At 64.4% G+C, this 17,722-nt stretch overlaps 3 protein-coding genes across 3 annotated transcripts in view; 1 reads left to right on the top strand and 2 right to left on the bottom strand.

Moving 5' to 3' along the window:
• Window positions 1-1,174: 1,174 nt before the first annotated feature.
• Window positions 1,175-3,952, bottom strand: MNEG_3911 (hypothetical protein; the record flags this gene model as incomplete). The annotated part of the gene is made up of 6 exons (XM_014047614.1): window positions 1,175-1,539; window positions 1,746-1,881; window positions 2,064-2,639; window positions 2,835-3,401; window positions 3,536-3,664; window positions 3,857-3,952. 6 exons carry the CDS (start codon window positions 3,950-3,952, stop codon window positions 1,175-1,177), a joined length of 1,869 nt encoding a protein of 622 aa, XP_013903068.1.
• A 6,536-nt stretch (window positions 3,953-10,488) lies between these two features.
• On the top strand, window positions 10,489-14,238 carry MNEG_3910 (hypothetical protein; the record flags this gene model as incomplete). Its single annotated transcript, XM_014047613.1, has 5 exons — window positions 10,489-11,091; window positions 11,396-11,539; window positions 12,824-13,045; window positions 13,319-13,484; window positions 13,676-14,238. The coding sequence occupies 5 exons, from the start codon at window positions 10,489-10,491 to the stop codon at window positions 14,236-14,238; spliced, it is 1,698 nt and encodes a 565-aa protein (XP_013903067.1).
• Window positions 14,239-16,918: 2,680 nt separating this feature from the next.
• MNEG_3909 (hypothetical protein) overlaps window positions 16,919-17,722 on the bottom strand; it is a gene marked incomplete at both ends in the record, with an annotated part of 3,411 nt that continues 2,607 nt past the window's right edge. The window contains 2 exons of the mRNA XM_014047612.1: window positions 16,919-17,344; window positions 17,552-17,652. Of these exons, the coding sequence (XP_013903066.1) occupies window positions 16,919-17,344; window positions 17,552-17,652 (527 nt within the window). The remainder of the gene's footprint in view (window positions 17,345-17,551; window positions 17,653-17,722) is intronic.

Raw genomic sequence — 17,722 nt, 5'->3', positions numbered from 1 at the left:
GGTGCCGAGCACCTGCGTGCAACCTAGATATTAACAGGTCAGCTGTGGCCATGTGTGAGGGAGCCCAACGCGCGACATGCGCAAGGGGCGTGAGCAGGGCCGATATGGCACCGGGGGGAAACCCTCCAAACCCCCACGGTTAAGCCACAGGACCGGCCCGTTCCCGTCAGCACCACGATAGCTTGAGGGCCGTGGGCGTCAGGTAGCTCGGCACACAGGCTGCACCGCGCGCTTCAAGTGCGTCGCCGCGCCCACACAAGCAGCGAAAGGCGTATGGCTGAAAAACGAGGAGCCCAAGGGTGTGCAATGAAAGAGCAGTGCAAGAGCGCGCGAGATGTGGGGCTGCACTGTGTCACGCCATGTCGCTGTCCGTGGGGGCAGCAAGGCGAACTCCATTCGCGGGCGCTGGCCGCCCGCCGCGTGTGTGACGTGAGCCACGACGCCGTCGGCACACCACGCCGTCTCAAAGTCGACAACTGAGAGCTGCCTGCGCTGCCTCGCAGCGGGGAACCAGCTCTGCCGGACCTTGCCTCTAGCAGACCTTGCCTCTAGCAGCCCTCTCCCCAGTGCGGACCTGCGGGCCGAGCCGCGCTTTGCGCCCTTGTTTGCAAATTCACCCGCGCTTGCGCGCATGCGCGCCTTTGCGTGCAGCCCGGATCAGCACACACTGGGGGCCTTCGTGCACGCCTGCTTTGAACGGCGCACGGTAGCCACCTGAGTCTCAGTCACACGACGCTGGTGCTTTACTGTACAATCTCATGAGCCTGGATGGCTCCCTGAGCGGGCGATCGCGGGACGCTGTAACAATCCTTATCCTAATCCTAATCCTAATCCCCTGTACGACTAGAGGTTGGGGGAAGGGTTGCGGGGGAGCAGTTACCTTTGTGGGACTACAAGCAAGGCTGCGGCTGCGGGGGAACCAGATAATGTGCTTACCGACCCCAAGGCCGACGCCTGGCCAACTCTGTCCCCCTGCCTCACTACCGGCCTAGGCCGAGGAGGGTTGAGCTCATGATCTATGCAGAACAAGCATTTACATCACATGATATGGGGCTGGAGATAGAATGACACATCGAGATAGCTCATCGGCACTGCCACCAGCACCTTCATCACTTCGAAAACCGAGACGTGGTTGGCCCGTGCCCAGCTGCGGCCCCTGCTGTTTCGGCCCCTGCTACTGCGGCCCGGGCTGCTGTGGCCCCTGCTGCGGCAGCCCCTGACCGGCCGGCGCGCCTTGCTGCTGCTGCCCTGCACCAGCGCTGGCGCCGGCGACCCCGCCCGCAGCAACAGCCCCTGGTGGTCCGCCGCCGCCGCCAATGCCAGTGCCGCCGCCGCCGCCGCCGTGCAACACTTGGTGCAACAGACCCGGCGACTCCATGATGCGCAGCAGCACGTCGTGCGCGTTGGTGCCAAGGGTTCCCGGCTCCACCGCTCCAGGAAACAGCTGGCTGCCCATGAGCTCGTCAATGTTGATGCCCTGCAGCAGCTGCTCCATATCGGCGCTTCCCAGCTGAGCCAGGTCCATGCTGCCCAGGGTCCCTGAACAATGACGGCAGAGGGTGGGGGAGCGTGACTAGGGTTCCCCACCACCTGAAGAACGAGGCGGCCGTCGGCTGCCACTCGCCACAATGTGATTGCGTTGCGGCCTCGCAGGATGTGTTGCAGCACCGTTGAATCATGCGGTGATGAAAACAACAGAGAGGTGGACCCAGACTTGCAACCAAGAAGTTGAGGGCTATAAGCACCAAACCCGCAAGACTTGCCGAGAGCGTTGCCGAGCTGCTGGATGGCCTCGCCACCGTCCGGGTCAAGAAACTCCTCTTCCTCGCCGCCCTCGCCGCTCTCCTCCACCCACTCCACACCCTCTTCATACTCGTCACTCTGGGGGAGGAGGGACAAGGTGGTGTTGAGTTGACATGTCCACAAGGGTCCAGATATAATACGAGGGTGCATGCGCGGCAGCAATGCATCAGTCCCGCAAGTCAAGCATACAGCCCTGGACAGCCATAGGTGGCAACATGCATCCCAACTGCGGAAAGATGAACGGACAAGCAACCGCTCACCCCCATGCCAATGCCCTCTTCTGCGTCCATCATCACCTCTTCATGTTCAACCTCACGCTGCTGTTGCTGCTGCTGCTGTTGCTGCTGCTGCTGCTGCTGCTGCGCACTTGTCGCTGTGCTGGCCTGAGCCAACGCACCCGACTGAACCAGCGACGCACCAACATCACCCATGCGCGGTGATGCATCCGCCATCAGCATGTCGCCGTCGCCGCCAGGCTCCAACGGCTGGGCCTGTTGCGTTGCCTGCAGCTGCTGCTGCGCGAAGGCAAAACGTGCACTGCCTCCCTCAGGCTGCTGCTGTTGCTGAGGCTGCTGCTGCTGCTGCTGCTGCTGCTGCTGTCGCTGCTGAGCCTGGCTAGGGCCTGCGCCTGCTGCTGCCGCATCTGCAAGCGCCGGGTGCCCATGCTCCACATGAGCCGCACCCGCACCACGGCCGCCGTTGACTCCATCGTCATCGGTAGGGGGTGTGCTCAGCAGATGCGCGACCGCCAAATCAAGGCTGCCGCCATAGCGCCGCAGCGCGCGTGTTGCGGCATCGGCAGAGAAGCCCATCTCCACCAGGTGGGACACAGCAGCCTGATCCACGCGCAGGGGTGGTGGCGGAGGTAGTGGGCCCCGGCCTGCAAGGGCTACCCCGTCACCTGCGCGGGGCGCGCTGTGCGCAGCACTAGAGGGCGCTGCCACGCCGGAGGGGCCTGCGCCGGAAGCGGGTGCAGACAGTGTGACGTCTCCAGCTGACGAATGCACACCTGGCACACCTGCACCACCCACCGCCGCCGCCGCAGCAGCAGCAGCAGCAGCTGCGGCCGCAGCTGCGCCTGTTGCTGGTACGCGCCTGCGGCGCCGCGTACCCCACACCGACCGCAGCTGCTCCTGCGTCGGAGGTTCCGCAGCGCCCGGCTCCTCTGCATGCTGCAATAGCCACTCAAGCGCAAGGTCGACGTTGTTACGGCTGAGCAGCAGCGCCTTGCGCGCCACCAGCCCCGAGAACCCCATGTCCGACAGCTGCTCCACTGCGGCGGCGGGCGGCTCTGGCGGCACCACATCCTCCAGCTCGTACTCGCCCTCCCCCGCGCCGGCGCCAGCGGCAGCGGCCGCAGCTGCTGCGAGCTCCTGGGGATCTGCTGCGCCCAGCAAAGCGCCGCCATCGAGCGCCTGCTGCAAAAGCTGCAGCACGCGGGGGTCCATGTGCAGCAGGTCCGCAGGCAGGTTCAGCGCCAGGCCGCCGCCGCGGCGCGAGCGGCCAGGAGCGGCGCGGTCCACGAGAGACGCAGGGTCGAGGCCGCGGGCCCGTGCTTCCTCGACGAGGGCGGCGCGGATAGTGGCCCCGTTGGGCGCCTTGAAGATTGTGTGTGACAAAGAGAGGGAAACTCAGGGGCAGGCAGGAAGGGAGAGGTGAGTGGCTTCATTGGATTGAGCGGCGCACGCAAGGCAGTGTTGCGCTCACGGCATCGCAAACGCCAGCGGCTCACCGGCGTGGTCACGGGCTCCGGGGGAGGTGGCAGCTTGGACGGCAGCAGCAGCACAAGCACATCGCCGTCTGAAAGGCCCGCGTCAGCGAGCGACGCGGCGCCATCACGAAGCACACGACCCTTGTACACCTGATGCAGAGGAATGCAGCAACGAGGGCAGCAAAAACGCATCAGCACGTCCCTCAGCACACTGACAGCATACTATAGTGGCGAAACCTTAGCCTTGTACTGTTCGAGCCACGGTCCGGGGCAGGCAGAGGGGCCTGCAGGCTGGGGCAGGCGGGCAAGCTGCATGCACGGCGCCGGCACGGGGCTCCGCACCAGCCGCTGCAGTTTGGGGTCGGGCACCGCCAGGGGCTCCTCCTTGTGATTTTGGTGCAGCAACTGCTTCACGTCGCTAATCGACATGCTATCCATGAGCCCGTGCAGTTCGATGCTGCCTCGCAGCGTCCTGAACACCAGGTCCATGGCTCCCCGCGTCCTCTGTCAAGAAGGTCTTGAGCTGCTGAGCTGCACCGCCAAGCTCACATAATAAAAATATCTTCAGCTGTGTGATCTCAATGGCTCCGATGTCCGATCTGCTGCTCCAGTCTCTGCACTGTATGAATCTTGCAGTCTGGGTGGTGTGACCTTCGGTAAAGATGGACTGTAGACACATTTGCGTGCAAGTGTGCGGCAAAAGGACAGCCTGCAGCTCCAGCAAGCCATGTCGCTGCCACCTCGCCCAACCCTGGCACCTGAGCCCCGTGCTGCTGCCTCAGACTCCGAGCGTCTAGAAGGACAAAGGGGCTGGGAGAGACGGAATATGGCAACATGTCACCAAGATATGCATGCCAGCCCCCATACGGATGGGCCTACAGCTCCATTCTGATTTACAAGGCCCCAGTATTCGTGCAACATTCGACCCAGGCGAGTGCGGTGATGGCAGTGGGCCCCTGCAAGCGCAGCAGATGCCGACAGACATGAATCAGGGAGCGCACTTTTCGACATATGTTGCAGCATTCATGATGCAAAAGTCACGGCGTGATTGCCACACTTCAGCTTCACCGGCCTCCCGTCATCGCACCAGCCCCGATTACCTTGACACATTCAGCCACAACATCATGCTTTGAAATTGTGAGTCCAACCATTTTTGGGCATCGCTTTTGTGCACAGGGGTTTGCCCAACTTACAAAATGAGAGCAAAACTGAATACATGGATCACCCAACAGCATTGCCTATCCCCCCCGGCTCCAGCATGTGAAGCTGCTCGCACGCACGCAGAAGCTCGTCCACAGCCGCCACTGGGTCGGCTGAAGCCCACACCCCGCCGAGCACGGCCGCCCCCACAAAGCCCATGCGCTGCACAGTAACTAAGTTGCCAGCGGTCACGCCTCCGAGCGCCACGAGCTGTGGAGCGCCCATCTGCGTGGCTGTCGCCAGGACCGCTGCCTCGTCAAAGCCCGCCGCTTTATATCCCTGCTTGCTGATGCTGTCAAACACCGGAGACAGGAACGCATAGCTGAGTGCACGACCCCACGGGCGTGCAGCCTGTTCAAGAGTGTGGAATGATGTTGATTGCAGCAGGCCCGGCTGCGGGGGTGGCTGGAGGGGCGGCGCCGCTGGTGGGACGTCAGCCTCGCGGTAGTGCAGCCCCTGCGAGTTGGTGGGGCATGTCGGGGCCAGCGAATAGCAGAGGGACGTCGACTTTTGCTGGGTTAGGGGCGTTGCTTTCGCCTGGTGGATGAGCTGTGAGCACTGTAGACCATGTGCAGCCATGCAGGTAGGTGGGGGCAGCCTGGACCAACCTCCCCAGTGATCTTATGACGCGTGAGATCAATTTTTTTGCTGATGCAGTCAACCTCTTGTGAGCAGCACGCGCACCTTGACTTGAAAATCAAATGCCAGGTCGTGGTGGGAGTGCAGCATGATGCGCGTCGCCCAGGGGGCGCCGAGCTCGGACAGGTACTCGGCCAGCTGCGCACGCGTCGCGCCCGGCTTGCGGAGGTGCAACGTCTGCAGGCCGCGCTGCATCATTTGACGTGCAACTGCGGGCTCGCCGGGCTGCATCGCCTCCGGGGTGATTACAACCAGCCGCATGCGTACACCACGGCCACGAGGGCGGGGGCAGTGGTTGATGTGGCGGCAGCCGCAGCCTTTGCCCAGCTCAGGGGCCGACGCACGCCAGGTTTGTCTGCAGACACAATAAGGATTTCAATGCGCCTGCAAAAGTCTGCAATTGATCAGCATAAAGATGCAAACGCGGCAGATCACCGAGAGACATCTGCTAGGCTCATACGCGCTCGCTCCGTTACATCATGTTTGACAAGGGGCCTGTGACAATCGGTCATCTCGTTTGAAGTCCCCCCTCCTGTGATCTTGGGAGCGCGCTTTGACCGCGCCGTGCCTACGGGCGCTGTACCACCTGGATATCAAATGGAGGAGGCCAGTCTACTCTTGCTGGATGCTGCAGGCGCCCAGAGCTACCTGGCGCAGGTGACGCTCGAACGCACGCACGACAGTAGGACTGCGTTGCAGCACATCTGTGCAGGCAGGTCCTGACACACATGGCTGGTGAACTGATCTTTGTCGCGCAGTTGCGTGATTGCTATAGGAGAGAGCGCTCTCACACGGCGCTGCACATCCAGGACCTCGAGGCTCGGCTTGGAGCGCAGGTGCAGGTCAAAAGTTGTGGGTGCCATATCATCGACGTGGGAGGGAGCACGGGCCCAGTGCATGCGGACAGCCATAACCCGTTGCCTTCCAACCACCGTCCACTGATCCAACCACTGCTTTGGGGTCTGTGGTGTGACCTGCTTATATGACGCGCACCAGCAGCTGTCCCCGCCACGCGACCGGCGCCTGGCCCAGCTCCACCGTGAGAACCTCCTCCTGGGGTTTCAGCTGAAGCAGGAGGTTCAGGCGCGGCGCCAGCTGCAGGCAGAGCGCGACGGCCTGGTGGCCTTGCTCAGGTAAGGGCCGCCTGGCGGTCATTGTGCCTTAATGTGTGCTTTGCACATCAGCCGTGGTCGTAATGGTGTTGCTTGGAGTCTTGTGCTCCGCTCCTCTACTCGTGTGACACAAAATGTTTGTCATCTTCTGTCTTTCATCCGTACGAAGGAATGCTGGCCTGGACGAGAGCATCCGTGTTGGCCCCTCACAAGAACAGCAAAACTGTATCACAGCGCATGCACAGGGTGGATTCGTCGCGAGGTCTGAGGCGGCCCCCTGCTGCAAAAGCGGCAGCAGCCGCTCACACAGTGCAGAGCCGCAGCCGACCAGCAGCGCGGCCAGCACAGGGCTGCAGCTTGATGGCGCCAGCCAACGCAACAGCAGCAGCGGGAGCAAGAGTACACTTGCAGTGGGGTTGTTTGAGACAGCGGCTGCGGCGTTCACCGCCAGCGCTGCAGGCGCTGCGGCGGCACCAGCAGCTGCACCCATACCAGGCCCACGATCATGCAGCCCGTTGACCAGTGCAGAATCCTGCTCGCCATGGTATGGTCCTGCAGGTGCCAGCAAGGGCTGTCTGATGTCATCGCAACGCCACCAGCGCGTGGGTGAGTGCAGCAACGCCTTGCCCACGGGCCAGGGGTGCGCACAATCGTCACCAGGTTTCTCTCCACTCGCGTATCAGCGGCAGGGGACGGAGGAAGAGCAGGAGGGATTGCAGGAGGAAGGGCACGGGCAGCGCAACTATTGGCACTGGGCGCAGCGGCGGCAGCAACAGCAGGAGCAGGAGCAGGAGCAGGAGCAGGAGCAGGAGCAGGAGCAGGAGCAGGAGCAGGAGCAGGAGCAGGAGCAGGAACAGACTGCACCACTACGGGCAGGCATACAGCGGTCCCCGGCTGTGCGTTTTGGCATCGATCATAGAGAAACACCACATTCACAGCAAAAGCAGGAGCAGGAGCAGCAGCAGCAGCAGCAGCAGCAGCAGCAGCAGGAGCAACCATACTTACACTCTCAGCACCAGGGGGACGAGGCGGGCCGACAGCGGCAATTTGATTCTCATCAGCAGCCGCAACAGCGTCGGCATCATCGTCAGCTTCAGCACCAATGTGGGCGCGGGGCGCTGCCCGCCTGGGTTGCTGGGCTCATGGCCTCTCTGGACGGTGGCAGCAGTGGAGGCGGGGACACCCCCAGCAGCAGCGAGAGCCTCTCAGACCTGGGAGCTTCAGACGGCCTGGAGGGTTGCCCCTGGCGTGCGACGCGCCGTGAAAGCTTGGGAGCGCGTAGCCATGAGAGCAGTGATGACCCAGGCAACGACGCCAACAGCAGCCTCATCCATCGCTGCAAAAGGGGTGCAGGGTCCCTCCAGCAGGATGCGGGCGGCTGCCAACTGCCTCGAGGCCCAGCGAGTCAGGAACGCCAACCTCCCGCGCTCACCGCAGGCAGCGGCAGCCCAGGAAGCGGCTTAAAGTCGGCTGCGCCCTTCGCCAGATTCCCGACGGCGCCGGTGCACGCATCCAGCAACATCATCAGCCCCAGGCCGGGGCCGTGGGAGCCATCGATGCGACGCAGTGCAGCATTCAAGGCAGCCGAGGCAGCTGCAAGCGGCACTCGCTCAGCAGGCCGCGTTTCCACTACCATGGAGGAGCCATCCTTTCAGCAAACGGCCAGCCACCCGCAGCAGCCATGTCGGGAGCGCGTGTCGGGTCTGGCCAGTGCACCCATGCAATTCGGGCACACTACTTCCGCAGGCTGGCAGATCGCCGGCGGAAAGCCAGATGACCAGGCGGCAGATCGCTGCCGCACGCGGCGTGAGGCACTTGCTGGGCTTTCTGAGGTGCACGCACAGCTGAGCTGCAAGGTGCAGCTGCTGCAGGACCTCATCCCCCGCCTGACAGGCCAGCAGGCTGCAGGTGGTCCCGCCCCTGGCGACGTGTTGACCGCGGCAGCCGTGGCCGCCGACGCGGCGGCTCTGGCGGCGGCCGGCACGCGCGCAGCCGAGGGGGTCGGGGCGGTGGAGGCCTCGGGTGTGGGTGCCTCGGCGGGTGACAGTGGCAGTGGCGGGGGTCTGGGCGGCGAAGCTGTACTGCAGCACCAGCTGGTCGAGCGCATGGTGGCGATCAGGCGCCAGCTCAGCAGCGTGTGCAGTGAGATGCTCACCGGCGCACTGCTGGGGCAGGGGAGCCTCGAGGGTGCTGGGGGAGAGTCGTGCGAGGCGGGCGGAATTAGGGCCAGCACTGGTGATGTGGGGTTGGCTGCGCTATGCGCCAAGGCAGGCATGGGGCCCCACGCTGAGAGGTCGTGGGGGTCGCAATGAGGATGCCGGCAGATATATGATGTTTGCTTTTGCTTCCTACTTTCCAGCAATGCATTTTTTTTCTGAGATAAATCGCCCTGCCGCACGAGCAGCATGTAAAAGCGGGGCAACAGCCAGAGCCTGGCACGGTGGGCTGTTGTGCTCCACATCGTCATGCGAATGAAGACCACTCCGCATGCTCCAGCCATTTCTCCGTCCAGACCTGGAGGTTGTCTGCCTGTCAATTGATTCTTGTTGCAAGCAACATCACCCATAAACAAAACAGCCTGAGATCAGCAGTGCAGGACTGGTCTGCACTCCGTACAGCTATGAGCACGCTGCGCCTGCTCCTTCTCATATAGATTTATCCAGCTAAGAAGAGCTTCATGCGCTGCTCTGCGCCCCCATGCAGTGGCCAGGTACGGAAGGGTGTGCTCTTTCCATCTTGTGCCGGCAGGAGTGTTCCAAGCCCTCATACGAGGAAAAATCTTTCATAATCTGCACTTCATTTCAAAACACACGCAGGGCCAGCGGTGGCTGCATCCCGCGGCATGCCATCACCTGCGTGCGGGAGTGCGGCGGATGGGGATCCTGCGCCTGGTCCCCGCAGCATTGAAGCCACTTCGTGATGCGCCCCCGCAGCCCAAGGGGTTGCCGGGAGCCGGGCTGGCGCAATCGCGGCGCGAAGACTCTGGGAATGCCGAGAGTCCGAGCAAGCGAGGCGGTGACGGTAGCGGCTGGGGCAGCCGAGGCCCTGGTGGCGGAGGGAGGCCGCCCCGCCGCCGCAGCGCTGAAGACACCCTTCTGGGTCTCGTGACCTTCGCGGGCATAACCGGCACCGCTGCCACGCTGCTCAGCGCGCTTTGCGGCGTGGACGTGTTTGGTCACGCCCACTGGGACGTGCGCGACGTTGCGGTGGGGGTGGCCCTCGCCGCGCCTGTCATGCTGCTCGACGCAGCCGTGCTGCTGCCCACCCATCGGACGGGCGAGGTCGGCCTGCTTGACCGCCTGCAGCAGGCCGCCGAGCGGAAGCTGAACAAAATGGAGGAGGAGCTGCGGCGCAGGGAGCAGGCCAGCAGAGGCAAGGCTGGCGGCGGCACGGTTGCCCCAGGTGCAGCCGACAGCGGCACGGGCGGCGTTGAAAGCAGTTCGCCTGCTGGCAGAATCAGCGACAGTGGATCCAAGAGCAGCGACGGCAGCAGCAGCGTCCGTGGCGGGTCCGCAACCTCAGGGCCATGGTGGAGCCTGGTTGAGCCGCTGCGCAACGCATTTTTTGTGGCGCAGGGCCAGCTCGCCTCAGCAAACCCAGCGGCTGCCGCCCGGCTACCGCTTGCAGCCGAGGCGGCGGCGACTGCGACAGAGTGCATTGCCAGCGAGATGCTGTGGCGCGCTTGGCTGTTGCAGGCATCCGGCAGGTGGCTGGCAGACCGGCTTTTTGAGGCGGGCGCTGACGACGTGCTGCACATTGGTGAGGCAGCCAAGAGGGCCTTGAAAGCTGTGGGTGACAGCTTTGCCGGTTGCGAACTGCATGTCATGTCGATCAAGCTTCCCTCCCTGCCTGCCATCTCTCTGAATGCTCACTCGTTGCTGCCACCTTGCCCTTCCCCCATCCAATGTAGGACCATATGCCCTCAGCACGGTCGCAGCTGGCACCTGCCTCGCAGCCGCGCTGGTTGTTACTGCGTCTGTGGCCGCCTCTGTTGGGCGCGTACAGCGCGTGGGGCGGGGCAGCATGGTCCAGGAGCTGCGGCAGCTGGCAGAGAAGATGAAGCGCCGCAAGGATCTGAAGCAGCAGCAGCAGCAGCAGCAGCAGCAGCAGCAAAGCAAGGAGCAGGAAGCTGCCAACGGACCTTCTGCCTCCTTTGGAAAGAAGCGGGACGAAGCAGATGGAGGCATGGGGATGTTAGCGACCAAGAGCAGCGAAGGGGGCGCCAGCAAATCAGGTAGCAGCAGTCCGCAGCAACAGCAGCAGCAACAGCAGCAGCAGCAACAGCAGCAGCAGCAGCAGCAGCAGCAGCAGCAGCAGCAGCAGCAGCAGCAGCAGCAAACCGCCGACCGGGGTCGGCTACCGATGCGGCCGCCAAGTGCCGGGCCCATGCAGCCCCAGGGTACGGGCGCTGGCGACGGCGGCCTGAATGTGACTCGCATCCCGACGGCCCTCAGTGCGGTCGCTGCAGGGGAGGCGGTTGTGGCAGCGCGAGCTGTCTTTGCCACGGCGGCCCTCAGCCTGGCGTTCGCGGCAACGGGTAACCTGGCAGCCAGCCTGTCAGGTTCACTGGCGAGTGCGGCGGTCTTCTCCCTGTGTTCCCGCTACCGCCTGGAGGTGTTCCGGCAGGTGAGGGCTTGCACTGGTGCACGCGTGGGGTGCTGTGGCCTCGTCCACAGCGAGGGCTATGAGATGGGCGTGTCTGGCAGCCTGTTCCAGGTGGGATAGGAGAGGCATGCAGCTGGCAGCGTGCCGCTGCTAGGCCGCCTGGACATCAAGGGTGACACCCCGATCATACATGTTAGTAGCTGCATCACTTCCGGCTGCCTTGCCAGACTGGCCCCCATTGCTCAAGTCCAATTCCTGCTATGTCCTTCCGCAAAGCCCTGGTTTTCCTTGCCACCCCCTGCACCCACACCCCCTGCACCCACAGGAGCGAGCGGCTGCAGACAAGCAGCTTGAAGCGCTCAAGGAGATGGCGCGGCGCTTCAAAATTGAGACCGACCGCCTGCAGGCGCGCGAGATGGAGCTGGACAGGCTGGACGGCAGTGAGAGCAGCAGCACGGCGGCTCCCGGGGTAAAGCCGCAGCCCCTCCCAGGCTTTGTGGGGCTGCCGCAGGGCCCTGAGCATGATCCAGGAGCCCAACAGGGTGGCGCCAGCTGTGGTGGTGGAAAGACGCCGCCCAGGCGGGCTGTGGCAGGCGATGAGGCGGAGACGGCTACGACGCCAGGGGCGTTGGGGGACGAAAGGATCAGCTTGCTTGATGCGTTGTTGGGGCAGCTTCCAGACACCAAGAGCTAGGCAATCATGCTTGGTGGATCTACACAGGAGTCCTGGTGTAAATCTCAATGTGGTGGCTGGTCACAGAACTGGTCCTGCCTCCTTGGCCACCTCGAGTTGTGCTCTTGTGCGCACACCAGGCAGGGTGGCTGGCTTTGAGAGAGCACGAGTGATGAGAACGGCCCTACAAAATTAAAATGGGTGAATACAATGCGTTCAGTGCCGGTTTGTCAACGAGAAATAGTCACATACCATTATAGTGTATTGCTGGGCACACGCAGCAGCAAGCGCTTTGTGATCCAATGAAAGTCAGTTGGTAACTGCAAGTCGGTTGGCAACTGTCCTGCCGTCGGGTATGCAACCTTGTAGCCGCAACCAAGTACGTGCAATCCAACTCCATTGACTCTACGCCAAGGCCCCATTTCCGATGTAGCCACATCAACCAGTTTGGCACCACAAGCTTTGTGCATCATGCCGTACTTCAGCAGAGACCTCAGTCTCCAGGGTCATTGTTGCGAGGTGGTCGCACGGATCTAGGCAGTTACTTCAGTAAATGCTGTAAATACAAACTTCTGCAGCGTCAATGCGCAACCACAGCGATCTCAGTGAGCTTGATCGGCTGTACTGTACGTATACGAGATCAAGGGCTTACTGTTTCCAGAAGGAATTCACGTTTGAAGTGTAATTGGCAGCGTAGCCTGCAGCCCAGGCATCGGCAGCCCGCCGCACGGCGCCACGTCGCGCAGCTGCTCTGCTTGAGCTGGGGCAAGAGCGAGTGCATCGATGCAGCACGATCACTCGCAGCTGCTTGGCTTGCAAGATGAAATTCTGCTTAGGTGCTTGGCAGGCGCCGGCTGCGGCGGCCTGTGCGCAGCAGCGGTGGCGTGCCGCCGCCTGGCGACCCTGAAGGTGTGGTTGCAGGAGCTTTCTCCCGCCTCCGCCGCGCGCTGTCTCCCCCGCCGCAGCTCAGTGCCAACTCTCACAAGCGCACGCGCACCCTTTCATTGAAACCTTCCCCTGCTCCCCTGGCTTGACCCCGCGCCCTTGCTTCCGCCCCTGACACAAACCCTACACAACCAGCGCGTGCTGGCCGACAGGACCACATACAGCTCTGCCCTGCAAGCGGACCCGGACCTCGCGGCCGCCGTCCGCGCCGCGACGCACCGCGCCAAGGAGGGCCTGCTGGGTGCCTGCGACTTCGCCGTGATATTCGTGGCGGGCCGCTTCTTGGATAAGCCGGTGGACGGGCGGCGGACTGCGGAGGACGACGCGGCGCGGCTCCTTGTGCAGGCGCTGGGGTTGGTGAGCTGGGCCGCTCAGCGAGCGCCACGTCAGCCGACTACGCCGCTCCCCTACCAATGCGTCTGCAGCCCCGCCCCTGGATCCCCTTGCAGACTCGTGCACGGAGCGAGCCTGGATGCGTCTAGGTGGTGTATGGCCAGCACCGACCGGCCACGTTGCAAATGGGGAACCCGCCATGTTACGAGCGGTGAACCTGCCACGTTGCGAGCACCCACTTGCATCACCCGGCTTGTGAATCCAGCCGCCGGAAACCCATCACATCTCATCATGCAGGAGGTTGCAGTGGTGGGCTGCTGGGCTGAGGGGGTGATGGGTGTGGACGCCCACGGGCAGCCGTCGGATTTCGAGGCATGGGGCCGGGAGCGCCGCGGACGGATATCGGGCGCCGTGACGGTCGTGCTCGGCCGCATGCCCGGCGCCGTCGCCATGACGTTCGCAGGTGCGTGCTGCAGCGGTGGAGGAGCCTGGATGTCGCGGCAGCATTAGAAGCTGCCATCGCCCTGCCCCCGCAGGCTGCCACCCGCAGGCACGCGCAGCCGCCCGCAGCCGCCTGAAGTGCGGCAGCAAAACATACCAAGATCCCTGTGCCCTTGACCTCAACGATGCCAACTCTGTATACGCCGATTTCAGGCTCCCAGCCGCCCAAACCCCGGGGCTTCCACTCCAAGATGCCGCTGCCGCTGTCGGCGACGCCCTTCCCCCAGCTGGAGGAGCAGCTCGCTTTCGGCGCCTACATGCTCACGGCGCAGCGGCAGGCCGCCGCCGCGCGGCGGCGGCAGCAGCAGGAGTGGCGGCGGCAGGAGCTCGAGCGGCATCGGGCAGCTGGAGGGGCGGCAGAGGCGGCGGCGGAGCTGCCTGGCAGCGGGGCGGCGGCAGGGGACAGTGAAAAGACCAGGCAGGGCGGCGGTGGCGGTGGTGGCAGCAGCGACGATGGAATGGAGGTCGACGCGGCGGTTGTCATGGACGCGGCAGCCGCCGCAGCAGCAGCTGCAGCAGGGGGCGCGGAGAAGAGTGACGCAGCCGCGCAGCACCAGCAAGGACAACAGCAGCCACAGGAGCCAGACAGCCTGCGGCCAGAGCTGGTCCTGTTGTTTGTGAATCCAACGCAGACGGGGGTCGAGGTTGCTGATATGGCCTTGGACTGGATCGCCGAGCACCTGGTGAAGGGCAGCTTCGCAATCGGCGTCGCATGATTGAGTTTCTGGTCACATGCCCGCAACTACGGCCGGAATCGGTGTTGGCTCCTTACTCGCTTGTGTTCCTCCTCACGACCTCGAACGACTCGCGCGCCACTTGCATTGCCGCTGACATGCCCTGCTGACTCTCAGCACGGGCCCCGCCCTCGTCCGCGCAGGGCACATGCCCTGTGGTGGGCGGCCTCACTGCCAGCCACGCCGGCGGGCCCTTCATTGTGCGCGGGACAGGCATGCTGCCTATCCAGGCCGGCCCCGCGCTCCAATACGCCGGCCTCGCGATCTGCTCGCTGGGCGGCCGCGGCCAGCACGCCGGCTGGCGCAGCAGCCGTGCTGCGCAGCTCCAAAGAGAGCCGGTCGGGCCGGCCGAGGAGGACGGCGGCGACGGCGTTGGCGACGCCACCATGGGCCCTTCCTACCCTACCCCGCCGCCTGCCGCAGCCGCGATGTCTGTTCAGGGCCTCCGAGGGGAAGACAACCCTGTTTTCGCCGTCTCGGCCGTCCATGCCAGCCGCGTCCCCCAGCTCGACGACGACGAGTCACAGACGATCTTCATAACCTCGGCCGCGCGAGAGCTGCCGCCACCCACTGCTGAGGAGACCGCAGGGTTTGCCGAGGCCGCTCCTGAGTTGCTGGCGGACGGCCTGAGCCGCGGGTTAGTCGAGTTGTACTCCGGAATATCTGCAGAGCAGCCGATCGGGCTGTGGCGGCTGCCGGCCGGGGCGCCGCAGCAGCCTGCCGCGAGCGATGACCCTGGGCGCAAGGTGAGAGCCGTCAAGGGATGTCAGCAGCCGCGCGCCACACTCCGCCCCCAGCCTTGGCCAACTCTGCCACACTTCTCACCCGGGGCATGCTGCTACTGGCTGCCTTGCGCAGCATGCTGTTTCCGCGACGCACACATGCAAACATGCAAACATGCCACACTGCCCAAGGCAGCCTTCCGCCCTGCCACCTCGGTTGCGCCCCGACACGATCTTTCCTATGGCCCCTCTTCGTCTCGCCCCCTCGTTGCCAGCTGGTCGTGCTGCAGCCCGACGGCGTCATGCTGTCCCAGTTTGGTGGGGGCGGCCTGGGCCACGGCGTGAGGGTCGGCCTGGACGCGGCCTCCATGGGGCCCGAGGCGCTGGGAGAGGTTGCGACGATGCTGGGGGGCGGGGCCGGTGGCGACGGGGGCGGAGGAACCCTGTGCATGCAAAACCTGGAGTGGAGCGGAGAGGTGGGCGGGGCAGGGTTGCGGGGAGCGTGATGCGCGGCCTGCCTGCCTTGCTGCGTGGAGAGTGGGGGGACAGAGGCATACTGCCGAGCCCACAGCAGCACAGCCTACGCCGCGGTCTATCCTCCACCCTTCTGCAAGAATTGCTGGGCACATGCTGACGGCTAGGTCCAAACCCGCCTGCCCCGTAAGTGCGAGGTGCCCCCATTACCAGCACCGTGCACCTGGCGCTTACCGCCCCACCTCCTGCCCCCGCCCCGCACAAAACCCCCCCAGGCCAGCGAGAACATTCTGAGCCGCCAGCTGCCTCGCCTCGCCGGCTGCCTGCACCAAGCGCCCGACACGGACGGCTGCGCCGCCGCGGCCACCGCCGCCGCGGCCGCCGCAGGCGCCTGCGCGGGCCCGCTGCTGCTGCTCGCCCTCAGCTGCAATGGGCGCGGCTCAAGGCTGTTTGGGCGGCCGGCCGTGGAGTCGGGGCACGTGTTGGAGGCATGCCCGCGGGGCGCCGCGTTTGCGGGCTGCTTTGTCAACGGAGAGATCGGCCCAGCGGTGGAGGGCGGCGCGAGCGGGTGGCGCGGGCGGCCGCCAGCGGCAGCCGGAAGCGCGAGCAGCTGCGGCAGCACGGGTGGCGATGGCAGCGCGCTCCGCCAGTCATCAACGCTGCGTCAAGCGTTCACGAGCGTGTTTGCCGGCATGGGGGCTGTTGAGCCTGCTGGGTGCGATACCGGCACCGCTGCGTAGTTATGCCATCCTGGTGTTGGGACCGTGCCTGATTCTTAGTATTCAATGCCGCTCGTGCATGCTGACCTTGCCGTGGCAAGGAAGTATCAGGCAAACGGTCTGATTGGCTGCAGCTGTGCCTGTTTTCAAAAGTCGCTTACAACGGTGCGGTCAGAAGTGGAATTTGCAAGGCGTGGCAGTCGATGGATGTTACTGTGCTGTGTGTGGTCCTGATTGCACTGCAGCACAGCAGCAAGGGCATGTACAGGGGGAGAAACAAGGTGGAAAACCAGCCTCCCCGCCGGCTGTTGTTGCAGCGGAAGGCAGGAATACGTCTGGGACACCGAGGGCAGCAGTGGGCCCAGAGACGGCGCTTCAACCCTCAACATTAGGGGAAGCAAGCGCTCACCCGCCATGAGGGGGGAGTGGGGGCAGCCAAGTGGCTGTGCCGGACCTCTCTACAGGGAAAGCAACGCCCTGCGTGTGCGTACTGTTGGCAAATGCAGCAGACCGGCTGACACAGGGGCGAGAAGAATGGCAGGACCAGATAGAATCAGACACGCACTCACAATCATCATTTCTCATGTTGAGATGCTTTCAGCACACATCTGACATCTCGCTCGTTTAAATGGGGAAAACTCTCGTCAACTCGTGCCACACAGCGCTCGGCCCGCGAATAAGACATGCCGATGCGCTCAGCCCCTTGACACAGCGCGCATGCTGAGCTCACCGGCGGCGACCCCGCCCTCAGCTCGCCGGGGCGCCTGCGCGCTGCGCATGGGGCGCAGCCGCAGTAGGGCAGGCGCCCCGCAGCCGGGCGTCACTCGCTGCGAGCTCGAATGAGTCCAGCACAAGCCCAGATTCTGACGCCACAAACTCCACCGTCATGCGCGCATCCGACTCGACGGTGAACCGGGAGTACCCCCAGGCCTGCCGCGCCGCCACCAGCCAGCCCTCCTGCCCCTCCTCCAGAGCCGACAGCTCGTGGCCCGCAGAACCCACTATGATGTGAACCGTGCCGTGGCCGCCGTCGCCGCCGCCGCCGCCGCCGCTGCGGCCGGGCATGCCGGGATTGGCCGCGATGTTGGTGCCGGCGGCGGGGCCGCCGTCGCTGCCCCCGGTGGTGCAGTCCCCGTCGTAGGCGGGGCAGGTGCGGTAGTAGCTGTGCACGTGCTGCGCGTGGTCGGCCGCGACAGCAGCAGGACGAATGAGCCACCGCGGACGGCGCGGGGTGACCGACTTGACTGCGTGTGCCGCCAACTTGGCCTCGCGCGGACACACACACACACGTACTCTCTACCTCCCATCCCGCATGCAGGCATGCATGCTGACCCAGCCACCCACATGCAGCACTGCGCGCGACCCCTCGCTGCCACCCACCCCGCTGATGGCGGCGTCGACCAGGTGGCGGCGCAGCAGGGGCTCTATGCTGGCGCGGATGTGGTCCCCGACCTCGCGGTTGGACTTGTGCGGGTACACCACTGGCGGGAGGGGGTGGCCCAAGTGCGCAGGGGTGCAGGGTCAGGGGTGGGGGCAGGGTGGTCAAGGCAG

The sequence above is a fragment of the Monoraphidium neglectum genome, assembly GCF_000611645.1.
Source record: "Monoraphidium neglectum strain SAG 48.87 unplaced genomic scaffold scaffold00516, whole genome shotgun sequence".
NCBI classification, from domain to species: domain Eukaryota; kingdom Viridiplantae; phylum Chlorophyta; class Chlorophyceae; order Sphaeropleales; family Selenastraceae; genus Monoraphidium; species Monoraphidium neglectum.
Note: the sequence above shows the minus strand (reverse complement) of the source record. Positions and strands in the feature narration are given on the sequence as shown.